Here is a 21,787-nt window from a genome sequence, read left to right as displayed (position 1 = left end):
TAAAGTCACCCCCCCCCCCTAGCTAAATCATGTGCACGCCCAGCAATGAAAATAAACTTGAAATGTTCATAACAAAGAAAGATTGACAATCAGACTTTCAATTTCACTTGGGTTTCTCACCACACAAATATACGAGGGGGAGGAGGGAGGGTGTAGTAGTAGCGAGACAAAACCAAATACGGGATCCCTATCAAATCACCAATAAGCAAAATAGTCAAACTATGAACTAAATGGAAAATATTTAGGGATCATAATAATCTAATGATGAATTTTCAATTTTGTACCACCCCCCCCCCCCCCCCCCCCCCCCGACTACCGACGTACCACTATCTTAGGTTAGGTTAGGTTTTAGGCAAGGGGGCTGAGCGTTGCGGCTAGGCAGGCAAGGGGGCCGAGCGCTGCGGCTAGGCAGGCTAGGGAGCCGAGCGCTGTGGCCAGAGTTCATAGTTCGCTGTCGGGGGGTACTCAAATTTTCAATTTTGAAAAAAAAATTTCTAAGAGGATAATACCCTCCTATTTATGAAAAACAAAAATTAGGTAGCTGACTGCGAAAAGTTGGAAAAAAAACTTAGAAAGATAACTTACTGTACAGACAGTAAGATAATCTTATATTACAAGGCTGTAAATCCGACTACTTTCTGATTTTTTCTAGTTTTCGACTAGAAAAAAAAATTTCTTCGTGACTATCTGCAGATAAGATATAATTTACTTTGAAATAAATCGGCAGACGCGCCCCTATTTTAAAGGGGATTGATCTCTATCTCAATCCAAAATTTCGGGCCCTATAAGAAGCTTTGCTAAAATTGAGAACTCCATCAGTAAAGTGATTAATGACAAACAAAAAACCTTACATCTTTTTAATAAATTAATACCTTGATTTGATATTATCAAATATTGTGAATGAACTAGGGTCCCTTCCTAATCTGCATATAAAATCTTACATTGACCGAGCACACAAAACCAATAGAGATTCTTTCCGGATAATAACCCATATAATAATATCCCTACTCCCTTGTATATAGAATTCGACAGCCTAAATGGATCTCATGGTGATGTAAATAATATTAAAACTGAATTCAGTAAAGATTTTATAGGTATAAATTTGCGAATTTGGACATGAACATTGCCAATTTTCCACATCTATTAAAATGTAAGAAAGAAACTCCCAATAATTGTCAAAGTCACAATAACTGTATTTTGATTGTTGTAGAAATGGAGGCATCCCACACTTTGTCTGAATTTAAAGATCTCGGAAAATGCTGGTTAGGTTTGGTATTTTACTTTAAAGGGAAGCTTTGTAACTGTCTCTTGCTGGTGTTTGGCTATTTTCATGACCTCCCCCGCCCTCCCCATAGGCTCATGACGAATAAAACAAATAAAAATAAAAACATTGTAAAAAGGACCCTAGCCCTGCCAAACTTTGTAGTATAACACTGAATTATAATTTCACTAACTGAAAGCGATAAATAAAATTGGTCATTGCAGATATTTTACCACAGTTTCAGAAGATTTAACGCAAACATGTTACTTTTATAATTCCAATGCAACGGTAAAACATTACTGGCTTTGAGACAATTTTATTTTAATAGCATTGTATAATGAACAAATAACGACATTGTTTTAAATATTCTAATTTGATTGGTGAAAAAAATAATCATTTTGTATTAAGTTTTTAAATCACCGTCACATAGACATATAAACAAATATCTTCGTAGTATTCTAGTTATGAAATATCTATTAACTGGCATTCAAGCGGAGATCTCTCTGAACCAGCCACTTACAAAACTGAAATTGAACTGAGTGAAAGACTTGACCCCTAGCTACTTATTGTGTTCCATACCAGGGAGGGAGGGGATACTGGACAGTAAATTAAACTGGTACCCAAAGTTTTATAAATAAGTTTTTCTTAAATCTTTGCATGCTTTTATTAAATCTTAATGGTCTGGTTCAAATTTGCGGAATCCAAAATTTACAACTAATAATTTTAATCTACAGAAAGGAAAATTTTGTTTATTATCATCAATACACCAGTACGTATATTTTTGTCGTCCATCGTCTATCCTTTGAGATCTCTGGTTCTCTGCCCTCTCCCTTTAAATTCAATGGCTTTAAAAGTGTTTATCCAAAATTGTAAAAAAAATATTGCTAAATATTGTTGTACTTTGATAATTTTAAATATAATTGTACAACTTTAATAGCTGTTTCTTTAACTAACTTTACAAATTACAAGCCTAGGAATAATTGTTTTTTTCATACAAAAAGGTATATCTATTTATTTTCTAGGTAACATTATATTGGTAAAATAACCTATAGATAATTTAACTTAGTTTCTATACTTTAACTTAACTTAAAAACTTAACTAGTTAAATTTTTGGTAATGTCTTTAAATTGTTGTTAATGGTCTCTTAAACAGAAGGATATGTCAACTATTATACAAAAATTGTCATTTCACAAAAAAAAGTTGATTAAACCAACAACGAAATTATCTCAAAAAAATCACAAAACCTTTATGTGATTTTTGCTGATTTTGGGGGGCAACACTTAGAAAAATTGACGACCTTTTTATCTGCCCCCAAATTATCATTCTATATTTATTTCGCTTGTTGGCTAAACATTAGAGTAAAACACCAATGGTGTCGCTTATATTAACACAGCCAAGTAGCAGAAAATAATTTTTAGAAACAGACAAAAGAGGTCTTTGAAAAAGGAAGGGAGGTAGTTGTCTCTATGTACATCTATACTATAGATCTGTTGGCTAAATCTTATACCTCACAAAAAAGGAAGCTATTTAAAAAAACAGCGGCTTTGTATGAACACTCTTCCTATGGTTCCACCTACCAACTATTCATATTCAAGATAGCTTCACAAAGGCATAAATAAATAATACTTAACCCTGTTCGTTAGGTATGGAGCAGATGTATACACCCTCCTCCCCCCCCCCCCCCTAAAAAAATCGTTAAATGTGCGAAAAGCACCCTTAGTAGAATCAGCTTATAGTGCCTATAGAATATAACTTCATACAAATGACCAATGATAGGCTAGTATACATTTCACCATTGGTCAATATAAATTTATAATGGCCTATCATTGTTCATTTGTACTGTAAGATGTCATTTTTTGTTGGCACTACAAGCTGCATTATAATTGTATTTAAAGTGATTTAAAAGCCAAAGGCCCTCGCGAATAGGGTTAAGCGTATTCACAATTTTCAAAGTCACGTGGATGTTTTACATAAAGTTATGTATTATATTTTTAAAAGCAAAGCTTTTCTATAATTAGAGTCGGCCGTAGCTCAACTCATCTTATAACATATTAAAATCGTTCAATCGATTCCAATGATTCATTCAAGTACAGTTTGTTATAGGGTAGCAACTCTATAAATATACCAGAAGCATGTTTTTTAAAGCTTTTTTGACAACATTTTGATCATATTTCACCATTGTATTTATTTTCATATAATTGGATATTTAGTATGATTATTGATTAGTCATAATACATAGAAGTATAAAAATTGTTTTAAAAATGTAATCACGTCCATAAAATGATTAAATATTTATAAATGATAGATGAACATACAATTATTTTTAATTATTTTTTATTAAAAAATATATTTACAATATATACATAAAGCTTACAATATAATTCAATATCTATCATATAATGAAAAAGCAGTGTTAATAAGTTGACTCATACAAAAATTAGGTTTACATACTATTTAGGATGTTTCTTGACTTCCTTCCTATAGAGATAAGTAAGCATATGCCTATACATTTCGTAAATTGACCGACAGACGGGCGAAAACAATGTTTAGATTATGTATGCCATTGTAATATTCACTTAAAATTCTAACTGTATCTTTAATATTAGCTGAGAAATTTCCCCATTAGTGTAATGGACTGACAGGCTGGCGGATGGACAGACAAAGTGAATTATAGAGTAGCTTCGCTATAAAAAAAGGGCACATGACAAAAGTACAACCATCAAAAACACATCATAGGTTTATTTATATCAACTTGTATGATAGAGGTTTTTATCAGTGGACTTTTTGTCATAAATATGTCTTTGATATACAAAATGTCATTGAAAACACAAAGTATGTTTTTGCAAGTTGTTCTTTTGTCGGATACACAATTTTATTTGACATTTTTAGCATCTTTTCTTGCAAACAGTCTGGCAAACTTGAGTTACTCTACTGCCATAATTTGTTGGACACCCTTGGTTGCAAGCTTCTAGAGAACCTCCTATGAAATTAATAATTCATTAATGAAAATAAGTAATTTATAGTGTGTCTTGCAGACTGTTGAACAAATATCTAATAATTCTCTACTTCTGATCCATATTGTCCTGATTCTTATTCCCAGTAAGGGAGGTGATATTAGTCTGTAAATTATACGAGTAAACAAAGTTTTATAAATTCGTTATAATATTTCATTCGGTGACTTAAAAACTTTTCTTAAATCTTAATTGGTTTGTTCAAACTATCATTATCCGATATTTTAGATGATTTTGACTATATATTAAACTAGAACACAAAGTTTTATATACACGTATATTGAATATTCGTTGACCTAAATATTTTGGTTACTTTTACTAAATATTGAATGTTTGATTCAAACTAGCATTGTCTCAATGTCTAAACTATTCTACAGGAGCGTTAACCTTAGGATATGCACATCAATTTATCATCCATTGTCTTATCCCCTAAGATCCGTGATTATACCTGGACAGCCCTGAGCATCTTTGGTGGTGAAACCTTTCTGTCCCTGGAATCCAGAATTTGAGGATTTTGGGTTCTCACTGCGCCCCTGTCCGCCAGCTTAAAAATAAACAATTAATATGATTCTTTCCCTTAAAGTTCCTGGCGAGCAAGACCCCCCCCCCCTTATTTTATAAATAGATTAAAAATAAACGGGGAAATAGTTTTTTTCTTATGAATAACACCTCGTGGTTTATACCTGCGGTGCCCTAACTCTGCGGGGCTGACCTGTACCAAATATAACATAAATGTAACATAACTTACAATAAAAAAAAACATATTGATTTTAAAATAAGGGAGGGGGATTTCTATGATTGACTAGGCACTTTGAGGAAAGCCGTAATCAATCTTCTATATATTATGAGCTCCAGTCAAAGAAATGAGATATGTAGAACTAGTCTGTAGTTATCATTGTAAGACAGAATGTATTGTTTTCTGCATATTATGCTGTAATTGTTTTAAACAAAGCTTGGCAGTCGTGCATCAGCCGCTACTAAGTCTTAAATTTAAACCTGTTTGGATGCTTTGATTTTTTAAAAAAATTACCATATTTGGGTCAGGTTAATTCTTCATGCTGTTTTTTTTAATTGTAAAAGGTTGATACCTCCGAGGCTTACATGCGGTTGACGCGCCGCCACCGAGCACTAGTTTTCCACCAGTTTAGTCTGTGAAGCAGTAATTTTATAGTGGCAAAAAATTATAAGGATTGTATTACCTTTATTTTTGTTGTTATTTCTTCCTCCATTATTTCCATTTCGTCTGTTACCAGAATTGTTTCTCTTTAATAATGTTTTATTTTAATTTTCTATCTTTAGGCCATTTAAAAGTATGCTTTGTAACCCATTAATTTTTTAGCCTAATAAACAGACATACAACCAGAATTAGTTAAAGTATAATTATCATTTTGTTTATGGATTATTGTAAAGAAATATAAGAAGTACTAGGTGCTGCGCCCCTTGCAATAAGGGGCTCTGCAATCGAAGGGATACAAAGAAAACTTAATTTTGAAGTAAGTAATCCTAAAACCGTTACGGTACATATGTGAAGTTTCCCTGAAATAGAGAACTTTTTTAGGGGTTACAAGATAAAATACCTTACTACTTTATGTATATTTTTATGTAAACGAGATAATCATATTTATACGCTAAATACAGTAAACAAATGGAAAGTGAGCTTCAGAGAATATATAAAATTTCAGCCTAATGTCTCCAATCTATTTTTAATAACATCCGAGAAAGTTCTCATGAAGTATAGAAGCATCTGTAGATTACCTGATTATTTCTGTTATTATTATTTTGTTGTTTTCTCTGGGGCTTTGGTGGTGGGGGAGGGGGAGGAGGGGGCTCAACTGCATTAGAACTCTCATCCCCATCTAGAAAAAAGGGCCAACTTAATCATGTAATTCATATATATAAAGTTGCTTCGTTAATGATATTATAGGGACAATTATGCCAATAAGTAACGCATCAATAGCTAGGGTGAAAAAAAAATGCTATGATTTTTTTTACAGTGCAGATGATATATAATAGTAGTAAAACAATAAAAATCACGAAACCTTATACGCTATGTTATCTTAGAAGCTAGTAAAAGGGGCGGCACAGATTATGACGTCAAAAAATTAATCAATGAGAGGCTACTATAAATTTTACCATTGGTCAATTACAGTGTATACTGGCCTCTCATTGGTTTACTTTTTTTTGACGTCATAATCTGTGCCGCCACTTTTACTAGCTCCTTATCTTTCTTTGTGACTTACGGATTTGTGGAAGTCGATCGTAAGGACATATTTTAATTATGGAATAGCTGTGCTACTTTTGAAGAATGAAATATACTAAATGTTTAAGTACTTTTGTGGATAAACAACACTTTAGTTAAATCTATTTGTCCCTTATCTATAAAAAAGAGAGACGGACAGACAAGAATAAGTTAAGTAGCTTAACTACCAAACTAAAATTTAAATCTAACTTACAATAGTCATAACTATATTCATTCTCAGGTTGAGGACAATCAGGAGTACAATTCAGGTCACTGTTTCCATCTGCAGCATTCTAAAGAAGCATATCCTTATAAACTTCAATACAATTGTAGCTTCATCTCTAGAATTTATGAAGAGTCTCCCCCCCCCCCCCCCCACATTTATTTTGATTTATAAAAATACTTAGAAGGGATAGGTTTATAAGTAGTGCGATCTGGACTCCCAAGAAAAAAATCATAAAACAATAATATGAAAATAAGAGGTCAATCGCCCAGTGGTTACCGAGATATCAAGTTTCATACAAACAAACATCTTTCTTCTTTGTATTACAAAACTGGGAATTCAGTAGTTAATATTCTTTTATACCTGTGAGACATGAACTTGATTTTTGTCAGCATCACCATTCAGCATCCAGGTGAGAGAACTGCTTCTTGGTACAGCCTAAAACAATTGTCAAGTTTTAGACATTTTTGATGAAAATATACTAGTTATTTATTAACTTATGCAGTCTTATAAAGATTTTATTTTTTTATCAAAAAAAAAACGTTTTTATTAATCAATAAATACAAATTACACATGAATCTGTTTTTTTTCTTTATTTTTAGATATATCCAAAAATAATATTTAAAAATATTTTGGGAATAAAAAAGAAATCTTCTAAATAAGCACAAAAAATCTACTAATATAAGTTTAATTTTAAGGATTCAAACCAAAGTAAAAAGTCAAACTATGCCTATTACCTAAATAGCTACAAATAGGACAGTAATCACAGACAAGCTATGCTTATAATAGCTGTACCTGGCTGATATGAATCTGAGAGTTGACAGGATTGTTCATGGTAACCTCCATATCACTGCTGGTGGGAATATTTTGGCTCACATGAAGGAAGCTTACTTTAGCATCATCCATTGTTACCTTCATTATTAATATTTGGAATCATAAAATGTAAGAGATCTTCTAAGATATTTTGCACTAAATAGTGGATTTGCCTAGCTACCTTTACAAGGTTAATGAAATTATTTTAAAAAGATGCATTTATATAACAATTAGAGTAACCAGTTACCAGTATTTACCTTTACTGGAGTATTCACTGTATTCTGGAAGGATGTATGTACTGAACAATTAGAGTAACCAGTTACCAGTATTTAACTATACTGGAGTATTCACTGTATTCTGGAAGGATGCATGTACAGAACAGTTATAGTTACCAATTACCATTATTTACCTTTACTGGAATTATTCAATGGATTTTGGAAGGAAGCATGTACGGGACAATCAAAGTAACCAGTTACCAGTATTTACCTTTCTGGAGTTTTCACTGGATTCTGGAAGGATTCATGTACAGAACAATTATAGTAACCAGTTATAAGTATTTACCTTTACTGGGGTATTTACTGGATTTTGGAAGGATGCATGTACAGAACAATTATAGTAACCAGTTACCAGTATTTACCTTTACTGGGGTATTCACTGGATTCTGGAAGGATGCATGCACAGAACAATTAAAGTAACTAGTTACCAGTATTTACCTTTACTGGGGTATTAACTGGATTCTGGAAGGATGCATGAACTGAACAATTAAAACATCCAGCCACCATTATTTCACATTCACTGTTAGTCATACCATTGAAACTAGAATTATTTATTAATTTTTTTTTGCAAAATGAAATGTTTTTTTTTTCATAAATTGAAATCCACATATTTTTTTAAAATTTAAAACTCCATATATCAATGGAGAGGGAGAGGAATTTTACCTGACATGTAATTGAACATTTACTCCTTCTGTCATTTCTACTTTAACCTGTAACATATATGTACATGTGAATATTACACCAATAACAAAATTATTATTCTTTAAAAACTGTAGAAAAATTACAAAACGTTGGTAAAGAGTAATTAACCAGCATGAAGGGGAGGGACATTAAACTGTAAATTATAATGTTTATAAACAAATCTTAATTGGTCGGTTCAAAATGACTGACTGTATAACCAGTTGGGGCATTTTAGGTCATCTCTATTGGAGATTTATATCTTAAGATCCCTAGGAATAGGACTATTATCTAGAAACTCTAAACAGAATTTAATTGATTTTGAATATTTCTCGTGATATTAGCAAGGCAACGGGTTAATATTAGATCACGCTTCCCCATCTGTCAAGCTATACAAAAATATAATTTGTTACCTTTGTATCTTTACCAACGTTCATGCTGATATGAACAGAGGTGTTGTACGGATTTGTCTAGAGGACCAAAGCTTAAAAGTCATTTTCAATATACAGCATCTATGATATAATGTAGAACGATGGCTGTCTGACGTTCTGTTAATCTGAAGCTCAAGATGTAAGTAACAGCTAACCTTAATGGGATTTGTTTTGAAGAGAATACCATAATTATTGTGATTTTTTTCATTTCATTTTAAAATTATAAAAATCAAATAAGGGAGGGGGGACCTCCCACTCTAATTCTGGATCGAATCCTTGGAGAGGCTAGGGGTGAAAATATTAGAAGTATAAATTACCAAACATCTAAAATTATTGAAGTTGATATCAAAAGAAAAAAAAACATGAGTGCTTTCCTTCAAAGTGCCTATTGAGAACTAAAACCTCTTATATGTTAAAACTATTTTAATACATTTTTAACAACATTTATTCTTTAAAATTTGGTTCCTGAGAAATTGAAATGTCGCTTCCATCCGGGTTATTATGTCCAATATGTATAGCATTACTACTTGGGTTGGACTGAGATATGGATACCTAGAATATAAGATATCAAGATAAAAGTATTAGTTTAATAGGCATCACTCCATAATAGTCATTACGTCCAATATACATTACTAATTTGATTGATTTAAGATAACGATGAAATATTCATAATTTAATTCATTTAGATTATAATAAACATAAATATAGATATAGCAATCCAAGTAGATGGATAAATAAATAGATAAAATATAGAAATAAAATAGATTTTGACAAGGATAAACGTATTGGCTGATTAATCTATAAATAGATTATAGAATAAAGATAGATATATAAATAATTTTTTATCCATACTAAAATAAGAAGAACAAACTACCCTCCCCCCCTCCCTCATTTTTTCTTCTTTTATAAAAGAAATAATCTAAACCGGGAAGGGGTGGGGGATATTGTAAGTTTGAAGGAAACTACCATTTTAAAGTTTAAAGGTACATAATGGAGAAAAAGTGTCACAAAATGAATTGTTGCTGTCTTGGGCTTATCAAACAAGGATGACACAGGCGATAGGTAGATATCAAGTTATTTTTCTTATTCCAACATGTTTAACTTGTAAGCTTTTAGAAAAGGTTTATTGTCGCATTAGCCTCCTCAAAAATTTGATCCTCTCGAGGCAAATTCAAACATTGAGAAGGTTTTTTTTGCAATATGGGACTGCCCATACGCTCATAGTTTAAGTTTGTTTTATATTACAAAGAGTTGTAAACCTACCATTTTCTCCTTTGACTAAAATATTTTATTTTAGTATTAAGTTGTTATGGGTTGTCATGCATAGTTTTTGTGTGTTTTCGATCATTTATAAAACTAAATATATTATTGTCGCTCTTTATTACTTAGTAAATTATAGAGTTGTTTTGCTGCAAAAAAATGCAGTCTTTAAATAGGAGTGCCTGCCTAAAGAAGTCTTATCACATTAACATCTCTACAATTACATAAAAGATAGCGTTGAGACGTTGTTTGGCAGTAATTCTAGTTAAATAACAGGATGTTTGTGTGTTTGTACCGAAAGATCTCGCTAACCACTTAACTCTCCTTAACTTCGCCTTAAAAGGGTCCCGGGAAGGTTTATAACTATTTCGGGGGAGGGTACCATCACCCTCCCAAGAGAAATGACAAAAAGTAGTTTTACATCAGTTTTAGGAAGAATAGATAAACCTGCTTTTAAATATAAGTTGGATCTACTGCAGTTCACGGTAAAATATTGCTGGTAAGGAATATTTCCAAAAATCTATGAATTTTAAAGGCTGCTAGCTGCCAATCGGCTGAACGTACAGATCATGCCCGCACACTGTTTTAAGCGGCATAAGAAGGCCTACAAATAATCTGGAATAGCCATAAATCAATAATGCATAATTATGTCGCAGTGCAGAGTAATGCGCAAAAAGACCAATTTTATGCGCTCTTTCTTCAGTGAATCTTTCCCTGTGCATTATTTATCTTTATCATTATTGGTTATTCCAGATTTTTTGTAGGCCTTCTTATGCCACTTAAAATGGTGTGCGGGTATAATCTGTACGTTCAGCCGTTTGGCAGCTATCAGCCTTTAAAATTCATAGATTTTTTGAAATATTCTTACCAGAAATATTTTACAGTGAACTGCAGTAGATCCTAAAAGTTTTCTAAAAATTAGATTTTTAAGATATTTTTTTTATCTTTCGATTTAAAATAAATATATTGTTTTTGAAGTTGGAAAAAATCTACACAATTTTCACATGGTCAACTCAATATCATCAATATTTAAAATGTTTTTTTTTTATTGTTTTTCAATATTGTTGAATAAGATAATAATTAAGAAGATTAATTTAAAATCTTTAGTTTTGTAATTATTAATAATAACAACTATTTCAACAGAACCGTAGAAAATAAATAATTATTTTTTTGATTGGAAGAAAAGATTATATCAAAATGAAATTTGCATATGCATATTATTATCTCTGGCATCCTAAGCAGTCTCAGATTTTTAGATATATTTGTATCGGAAAGGGAGCGTTCCTTGAGTCATTTGTTGTGCTCTTTGTAAAATTTCCTATGCCTCTTAAACCTTACTCTGCTAAGTTAAAAAAGACGACATTTCCTCTAATTCACCTCCGAGAGTGTGGCATCCGTGTGCGAGAGTTTGTTGTTGTCTTCTTATATTAAAGTAACAATATCTCTGTACGTGTGTGTGTGTCTGTCTGTCTGTACCAAAAGATTTCACTTACCACTTAACAGTGTAGCTTCTCATAGGTCCTGGGAAGGATTTTTAAAACTATTTTGGGAGTGGGGACAAAACACCTAATTTAAAAATACCTAATTTAAAAATGCCTAATTTTATAAATGTCTAATGTGACAAAACACCTAATTTATAAATACCTAATTTAAAAATGTCTAATTTAAAAATACCTAATTTTAAAAATGCCTAATGTGACAAAACACCTAATTTTAAAAATGCCTAATTTTATAAACACCTAACTATAAATACCTAAGTTTAAAAATACCTAAGTTTAAAAATACCTAATTTTAAAATACCTAATTTAAAAAAACCTAATTTTAAGCATATCTTAAAACTGTTGTTGAACATATTAAACCGGCAGCTACGCCCCCTGGAGTCCTCTAGGAGCGATTGCAGAACGGAGGGGAATTCAATAAGTGTTGGGGGGGAGGGGGTTACAACCCCCCTCAAAAATTTCAAAATATAGTTTGAAATAGAAAACTGGACGGACGGACCGACCCTAATTATAGAAAAGCTTTGCTTTTAAAAATAAAATTTTATGATTAGTTTGTGGCACCTCACATGACTCATGAGAAATAAATTAATTAGTAAAATCAAAGGTTGGAGGACAAAGAAAATGAATTTTTATTGGTTTTTTCCCTAACCTAGGTAGCCGTAGTGTCGCTTTCTTGGGGGGTGATAGTTAACCTGACCATCCCCCATTTTAGTTCTAGATTTATAAAGAAAGATTAAAGAAATATAAAAAACGGGGGGAAGGGGGGGGGGATTTTTTGAAAGGGCGATTTCTCATTGGAAGGTGTTGGTAACCTCCCCAAAAGCGTTTTAAACCATGAACTATGGGAAGCTTCATTGTAAAGATGAACCATCAGTCAATTGGATTAATGTTATCAAAATTTTAAGTATTTTAGTGAACAAAATAGATATTTTAGAATTAGGCATTGTTAAATTAGGCGTTTAGATAGTTTAGAATTAGGTATTTTTAAATTAGGCATTTTTAAAATTAGACATTTTTAAAATTAGGTATTTTTAGTTAGGCATTTTTAGTTGGGCGTTTTTAAATTAGGCATTTATAAATAAGGCATTTATAAATTAGGTGTTTTTAACGTAGGTGTTTTTAACATTACGTATTTTTAAACTTAGGTATTTTTAGTTAGGCATTTTTAGTTAGGCATTTTTAGTTAGGCATTTTTAAATTAGGTGTTTTGTCCCCACTCCATTTTGGGAGTTGGGACAAAACATCTAATTCTATTTTGGGGGAATGTATCAACACCCTTTCAAGATATATTTACTTCCCTTCCTACAAGGTTAACGAAACTTATTCTTTTTAAAACTACAATAGAAACTACACCTCAAGGGCCCCTAGAGGCCTTTAAGGGCGTGCCGCTTTATTTTCATATTCCTGTAATTCAATTCTTTAGCATCTTTATCCCTGTTAATTTTCAATATAAATGCAATGAATGAACAAATAATTTTTTTTAAAAATTTCTATTTAATTGAAAAATATGAAATGGTTTTCAGCACCCATTGATACTTTTTCTCAGTGCAGCCACAATATAACTATATTTGTCCGTACAGAAAATATATAATAAATAAATATGTAAAATTCATATTTATTAACCTATGTATAAAATCCTTTCAAATTTCTTAGAAAAGCCTTGATGTATAGATTACTAAGTCCTGCTTCTCAATATTTTACTTTATAAACTCCTAACCTATTACTTGTAAAATTTACAATTTACTGGTCTTTTTATCAAAAAAATCTGAAGGTTGTGATTGCTACGCTACTTAAGACATTCTTATCATTGTTTGTCGCAGAGGTTGCATCACTTGAAAATATTTAGATTAAACATTTCCAGGGATAAATAGGGATGGGACAATCGAGCAGAAATTACTCATTAACCAATAATATTTCATTTTTCAAGTTTTCAATAATACTAGCGGCTTCGTCCCCTAGAGGCCTCTAGGGGCACTTGAGGAGGGAAGGAGTTGAATCCCAAAAACCCGCTTTTTAAATTTATATTTAAAAAAAGTAAAAAAAGCTACTATTTTATGGAGAACCCGATTGGTAAACGATGGTACAAACAAACAGACAGACAGACAAACATCGTTATACTTTGTATTATAGATAGGATAGTAAGATTATAGATAAATCTCAGCACTATAGGTTGTTCCAGGGGTTTTTGGATAAATGGATGTATAACTCCCCTCCCAAGAAAATATTTTTTGTTGCCGTAAGCACTTACAAAATTTGATAAAGTATACTAGATCCCCTCTCAATTAACACTCTTAGAATGAAAAGCTTGGGCGTTCTTTAAAATTGTTATCTTCCTCCCTGATAAATTTAAATCATTCATGATTCAGAAAACATAAAAAATGTTTTTTTTAAAGATTAAATAAATTTACGATCATATTTTACAAAAAAAGAGAAAATTTGGAAATTGTCCCTTTTTTGGCAACGGCTCTTCAGGGGCGGCGATTCGTCTTATTTACACAGTAGCTTTTGACTGTTGAGAGGTTATTTTAGGTTAGGTTAGGTGATTGCCCCGCAGGGTTAGGCAATTGGCCCCGCAGGAAGGGGCTAGAAATAGGAGAAAAGCTACTGTTAAAATACGACGAAACGCAGCTTAAGAGGCGTTGCCACGAAAGGGATTATACCCGAAAGTTTTTATTAGGGCTTGTTTTAGTAAATAGAATGTAAAGAAAATTAAATGTATCTATATAGTGTAATATGTATTTTTGAAGATTGGACAGATTGGGTTGTGTCCTGTATTCTATACCTCATTTCCGTGATTCACACAAGCAGTAATTGTATACCGTAATTGATTGTTAAATCAATTTCTTGTTTATTGACTTATTCCTTTAGATCCCTATTGTTTCCATGATTTTTAAAGCTGCCAAAACAAGATACATTTTCTAGAGAGCTTTGAAGAAAATGATAAAAACTTACATACTTAATACCCCTGGGAACGGTTGATAACAAAGTAGTGTTAGACCTTTATAATTGGTCTCAAGGCCCCAACGTCCAACTTTTCAGACCACCTATCCTTTGATTGTAAGAACTTTGACTAAAGTAGCAGTAACAAAAATATTGAATGTCTTAATAACGCGGTTTTGCCCGAAATTTGACCAACAGACTAACGGATGTGATACGTATTACGCTACAGTAGCGAAATGAAATAAGAAACTTACCGATTCTCCTTTAGGTTGATCAATGCTCATATCAATATCATCATAATTCTGTGGTAGACAGGTACAGGTGGGCAGGGCCATCAGGATCATACAGGCAACCTGCACAAATACCTGAACAGATTTTAGAAAAAATATTACAATTTTATATTGTTTTACTATTGTAAAATCTTAAATATTACATTCTTATATAATATTTTTTTAACCTTTTTTTAATCTAGTAATCTAGTTTTTCACCTCTTCTTTCAACAATTCAAAAAAAATATATGTGTTTGCCCCCCCCCCCCCCCCCCCTATCCTTAAGTTTTAGGACTCACGCTTTTACTGTATTACAGCCCCTAGGAGCTAACAAAACTGTTATTGAAAAAATATCACTATCCGCGGCAACGCAATAAATGATTCATGTGATGTTTCTTTTGTGTAAAGAGATGTTGAGTTAGACCAATTAGAGCTTTCCGTCAACATAGAGAGGCATCGCCGCTTAAAATTTCAATAAAATATTTACATATTTCCGCGGATATTAAAATAAAAAGATATAAGATTAGAACTAGTTTTGCTAGCCCTGAGGGGCCAAAGGCGTTGCGACAAATAATTCTTTTAGTGTGGCTCGGATCCGGTTCTAATCCTGCGGATATCTGTTTATATTACTATGCTATAAATAACTAATCCACTATCGTTTACTTTATAATGTCAGCATTTTGCGGATATTACATGAATGGTATTTATTTAGTTTATTATTAATGGGAAGTTGTCTACAATACAATGCGATACATAATTTGTCATTATGGCTCGGAACCGGTTCTAATCCAGCGGATATAAATCGGTTACGTTTACTTAATTATCATTTTTACTTAGAAAAGGAGAAAAGAGTCTTATAAGGTTGCAACGTTTTTTTTTATTATTAATATTAAAAAATTGGGATTTTTTTCTCATTATTTTTCCAATGACATGAACATTTTTTTCCACTCCCTTATTTTTGGTGTTGAACTACACTGTACACAATTTTATGTGATCAAAAGTGGACGCCGGGTGACATATAACCCTAGACAGAGGGGATGTTTATTACACTAGTCCCCGAAATTTTATGATAATGTTTTCTTATTCATCGGCTTTCAGGCTTTAGTTAATTTAATTTGATGATTTATAAAGTTGGGTGATCAAACGTTTCAACCACTAATTCTTATCTACAGAAAGGGTAATTTTGTGTATCATCATTTGGGATTGTTGGCCATTAATCCGAGTGACTCACACACCCCTAGCTATAGAGCAACTAATCAATTAATATTTTAGGGTAGCAATTGTGAACGTTCCAATGATAGTTTAAGGGATTTTGTAAATTTAATTTTAAAATCAGGGAGAGTAATAATTCATTTGCACTAATCATCGATTTGTGATAAATTAAAATAGTGCAAACCAATCAAGTCATCATAAGACAAGGATGACAACATCTATAAAAGCGAAGCTCTTCAACTAAACGGTAGGACTGTTAGAGCCTCCCGCAGGGGCTAGAATTAGGAGAAAACCTACTGTGAAAAATATGAAGAATCGCCCCTTAAGGTGCGATGTCACGAAAGGGACTATACCCAATAAACTAATTAAACTTATATAGCAAATATATACCTTGAGAATGAAAAATACTATATACTAAAGCAACAGGATGTTTGTCTGTCTATCTATTTTTACGTCTACTATTATCATTCGAACAATATGTTGGTAAAACTATAGTTTATTTCAAAAGTAAAAAATATAAAAAAAAACTTTTATAGATGAAATTAGTTAACGATTGGCTGCTATAAAAAACCATAAAGAATAGTAAAAACTTGTGGCTTCAGGAAAAAAAGGAATTCCAAGATTTTTTACTGTATACTAGACGAAAAGCAGCTCTGTAATTTAGTTAGTCAAATGATTTTGTCTTTAATGATCTGTCATGATATTCACAATCATTTTTAAAATAAGGGTTGGGGTTTGGTAAATGAGCAATGAGCATAAATAATAAAGGTTGCGTTATTTTGCCCCCCAAATCAATTTTCGAATTAATTTCCTTGTTGGTTATACCTTATTCCTGGTGACTAGCTATTATCTGATATTTTGAAGAGTGGCTTAATTAGTGATCTTAAATTCGAATCCGGTGGATAGGAACCGGTTCTCATCCATACGAAAAAAAAACTATGTCTAGCCTCGTATTATATCCAGCCTTCTACGAAAATAATAATGTACAATCATAAGATTAAAACCAGTTTTGTTAGCCCGTGCCTTCGGCAACTCGGGGCTAAAAAAATGGTTTCAATCTTATAATTGTACATTTTATATCCGCGGAAAGCTGTTTATAATACGATGCGAGGAATAGATATTCTTTAATTCTTGTTTGATGCTTTTTAAAGCGTTTAACAAACTAATAAATTGCAAGAAAAATTAGATTTTTTTTGAAAAGCGTGACATCATTAATTAGATGATAAATATCAAAACAATCATTTGTCAAAACATTAAGATATTGTTTTTTCATTTTGAAGTGTTTGTTCAAAAAAAAAAATTTCCAGTGTAGGTTCAAAACTGATTAATATTAATAAAATGATGTATTTTAGACAATTTTGTACGAATAGTTAAATGAAAAATCACAATACCAGTGTTTAGCCCGTGCATTTTTCACTTTCATATCTGCGAAAAGTTTTCTATAAAAACGATGCGATAAATAACTGCACAAATATAGCTTAATATGGTTGTATTTCTAGTAAAATATCGCATACAGCTGGATGTGCTCACTGCTCATTTATTGTCCTCAATAGGTTTTATGCTATTTTACGGTAAGTCCACTTCTTAAAGCTTTTTAAAGATTTCTTTTGCTTATTGATAAAATCAATTCAATATTTTTTTTATTTGTATTGACTTTAGACTTACAAAATAGCATACGTTATAAAACTACGTGAAAGTTCATGAAGATCTCATAAACGACAAGAATATTTTTTAAATTGACGTTTGTATTATTCTAAACTAGTTTTAAGCTATTTAGTAAGTAAGTACATCAATCCCCCCCCCCCCCCCATTGAAGAGAAATGGCTGCTAGAACACCCCCCTCCCCCGAAAAAAAGGGTGGGTATAATATCCTAATACCTATCTTAGGGCGAAGTCCCTTTAAGGCACTTGCAATACAGAAATTGCTTATTTGGTTAAACATTTTTTATGTTGCTTTATATGCACGTCTTGTTGAATAAGTTTTTGCGTTTAATTGTGGCATTTTTATCTTAGTTTTGACTAATTAAATTGTCCATCAAAAAGTTTTCAGTTTTTTTTTCCGCGCATTTACAAAAACGAGGCTTTTCTATAGTTAGAATCGGTCTATCCGTCCGTAACTGATTATCTTATAAAATGCAAGTATATGTTCAGATTAAGCATATTTTTAAAGTTTTTAGCTTATTTTTGCTATGAAACTTTTAGATAATTGTTCTTGTTTTTGCGTATCAATCTTATAATTGATTAAGTGGAACTGACTTTTTTATGCTCACTTTAATATTTTTTGGTGTGGTTTTTTATGGTTGTGGTAAATTTACAAGAAATTCTAATGTTTTTTTATATTCCAAAAAAATACCAATATAAAGTGAAGCACTGAAATATCCCCCCGGGCCCTAAACCACTTATTTTTTTAAATTAATAAATTGTGAGGAAAGGGGTAGTTTTTTTACTATGTATAACCCCGCCGGTCCTATCTAAAAATCACTATAACCTAACCTGACTTAACCTAAAGTAATAACAAACAAACGAAAAACCACCTCACTCCCCCTCATTAAATTTTAATATACTTCAAATAGGAGCGTCTTACAGTGCCTTTACAAAAATGACGAAGTGCAATACATATGACCAATGAGAGGCCAGTATACATTTTACAATTGGTCAATTGAAATATGTACTGGCCTAACATTGGTCATTTGTATTGTATGACGTCAATTTTTTATAGGCAATAAAGTTGCTTCCTTCAGATAAGAATATACTTTGTATGATGTATATTGTATAATTACTTTGAATTCGAAAGTTTTTTTAACCACAATATGTAAATTAAAATAAGCAACAACAAAAAAAAACTCCGACACACCTTCATCCCACCACTCAACTTTGCTTGTCTAACCAACATTTTCAACTGAAGAGGGAAAATTGGTAAGCTCATGCCTAAACAAGAGTCATACCAGGGATATATACATTGGTAAATTGGTCTTAAATATTAAATCATTTAATTTTTTAAAGCTATTAAAGAGGATATTTAAATTCATAATTGATTGATGTATTAAAAGAATTTCCTCTGTCTTTTTATCTGGATATGAAAATCTTGTATGTATATTGTACAATATCTTTGACATATTAGAATGTTTTCCCCATAACCTTTTTGATGGCGGAGGGAGGGGCTTAATGAATGATAAATTACCCTTTCTCCCTAAATGTTTTTAAAAGGAGAGGTCTCTAGGGACATTGGAGGAAAGATGGGGGAGGTAATTTGACCCTCCACTTACATTTTAGTTTTAATAAGAAACTGTTTTGTTATATTTTTATTTGAGGTTTCTAGGGGCGTTTTATCTTTGTAGGGTGGTTGGTTTAACTTTGAAGGAAAATCATACCAGCCACACACAGACAGACATCCTCTTACTATTTTATAATAATGTCATGTTATTTTTAGTGTAAAAACAAATGTATACGAAATTTAATTTGATTTTGTTTATCTCCCCCTTTATCTTGGGGAAGATGCGTCGCAGAGTCACTTAGCATTTGGAAGATAACATTTAGTTAACAATTTAGATGCACGCACAACAGGGTGCTACAAAATTTGCAATATTTTTATCCAAGAAAATATTGCTTTTTTTAGAGAGAGATTATTGATATTTCACTGGTCACCAATGTTTTTACGTTTTCTTATTCGTTGACCTAGAAACGTTGGAGGCTTTGATTAATTATTGATTTAGGTTTTCAAACTAGCAGTGTTCAAAGTTTCCCTCAAATAATTTTAATTTACAGTCGGGAGATTTGGTTGTTATTCGGCTTTATATGTATGGTGCATTATTTGCCAAATGTACCACTTTTCTGCACTACCTCTCCGATTTTGTTAATACTCTATATTTTGGTCCGTTGGGTGATTCAAGGATGCTGGATGGCCAAAAAAAAGTTTCAGAGTCCCTGGATGTCTAGATATCTAGCTATCTATGAAGGTAGGTAACAAAAATTAAAAAAACACCCATTTTTTCACAATTTTAAAAATAAATTTTTTCATCAATCTTACATCCAACCTATACATTTTATACACCAAAATGATCGTTTATTCATGTAAAAAGCGCACATAATGCTATTTTGGCCAAAACTCTAATTTTACAGGGTGTCCAACAAAAAGTGTATTTTGGATATCTAGCGTAATACCCAAAATACCTGTCCGAAAAAAATCATTTTTTTGGCTTAAATCCTGTGTTTTATCTGTGGGCATATGTGGTATATAACGGTTCGGACCACCCGGGACTATAAGGTTGTCAAATTTCATTTTGGAACACCCTGTAAATGTGATTTTTGTGTCTATAGAGCTAAAACTTGGTCCAAATTGGCTATTTTTTTCAAATTACTCTAATATGTGTCTTAGTATGTTTGGCCATAGTGTTTTCTGACTAGATCAATATTTTCCTATTTTTTGGACACCCTGTATTTTCAAAAATAGAAGAAAAAAAATTTTGTTTTTTTTTAAATTTGTTCTATTTTTAAGTTACTTAAATCTGTCATATAGATACAGATTTTGACTAATAACGATAATATTTGCCTTTTTTACAAATTTTTACACTTTTGGGACACCCTGTGCATGTTTTTGAAAAATGATGGTTTTTGCCCATTTTTGGGAGGAAGGAGTCGTTTTAAGGCCATTGACTATTTCTTCATTTTTGTAGAACTTTTCAAGATACATCATTTGTTATTTATGCAAAAAGCGCAAAAACCGAACCGTTTTGCCGTTATTCACTGCCAAAGGCGGAATTTTTTACGTTTTTTGCCGTTCCCGAGGATTTAATGCGCATTTAAGGTAGGAAGACGTTGATTTTTCAAGATAACTGTGAAATACTTTTCTTTAGGCATTTTATTTTACTAAATTTCATGTGAAGTAAAAATTTTTGTATATCCAACCGATTTTTGTCAAAAGGAATTTCAAATGCACATGGTTTATGTTTCTTTTATTATTACTTATGTTATAGCAATTATTTATATTATATACACTTCATTTTCTTGTTTTAACAATTGAAATCCATCTCGACGAAAAACGGTTAGCTGCACAAAAAATTTGACTTAATATGAATTTTAGAAAATTAAATTTCCTAAATAAAAGTATTTCAGAATAATCTTGAAAAATCAACGTCTTCCTACCTTAAATGCGCATTAAATCCTCGGGAACGGCAAAAAACGTAAAAAATTCCGCCTTTGGCATTGAATAACGGCAAAACGGTTCGGTTTTTGCGCTTTTTGCATAAATAACAAATGATGTATCTTGAAAAGGTCTACAAAAATGAAGAAATAGTCTATGGCCTTAAAACGACTCCTTCCTCCCAAAAATGGGCAAAAACCATTATTTTTAAAAAACAGGCACAGGGTGTCCCAAAAGTGTAAAAATTTGTAAAATAGGCAAATATTATCGTTATTAGTCAAAATCTGTATCTATATGACAGATTTAAGTAACTTAAAAATAGAAAAAAAATTTAAAAAAAAACAAAATTTTTTTCTCTTTTTTTGAAAATACAGGGTGTCCAAAAAATAGGAAAATATTGATCTAGTCAGAAAACACTATGGCCAAACATACTAAGACACATATTAGAGTAATTTGAAAAAAATAGCCAATTTGGACCAAGTTTTAGCCCTACAGACACAAAAATCACATTTACAGGGTGTTCCAAAATGAAATTT

The 21,787-nt window shown here is 31.8% G+C and overlaps 1 protein-coding gene across 1 annotated transcript; it reads right to left on the bottom strand.

Moving 5' to 3' along the window:
* Nucleotides 1–3,578: 3,578 nt before the first annotated feature.
* LOC145333964 (uncharacterized) lies at nt 3,579–19,006 on the bottom strand. Its single transcript, XM_080179225.1, has 13 exons — nt 18,966–19,006; nt 14,885–14,995; nt 9,399–9,483; nt 8,914–8,972; nt 8,486–8,532; nt 8,261–8,363; nt 7,530–7,646; nt 7,098–7,172; nt 6,726–6,804; nt 6,028–6,128; nt 5,472–5,535; nt 4,721–4,816; nt 3,579–4,241 (listed from the first exon to the last, which is right to left on the bottom strand). The coding sequence occupies exons 1-13, from the start codon at nt 19,002–19,004 to the stop codon at nt 4,147–4,149; spliced, it is 1,071 nt and encodes a 356-aa protein (XP_080035351.1). The 5' UTR covers nt 19,005–19,006; the 3' UTR covers nt 3,579–4,146.
* Nucleotides 19,007–21,787: the final 2,781 nt, after the last annotated feature.

The sequence above is a fragment of the Acartia tonsa genome, chromosome 12 (genome assembly GCF_053477335.1).
Source record: "Acartia tonsa isolate MP-2025a chromosome 12, ASM5347733v1, whole genome shotgun sequence".
In the NCBI taxonomy this organism is placed as follows: domain Eukaryota; kingdom Metazoa; phylum Arthropoda; class Copepoda; order Calanoida; family Acartiidae; genus Acartia; species Acartia tonsa.
The sequence above is the reverse complement of the archived record's forward strand: the minus strand, read 5'-3'. Positions and strand labels throughout refer to the sequence as shown.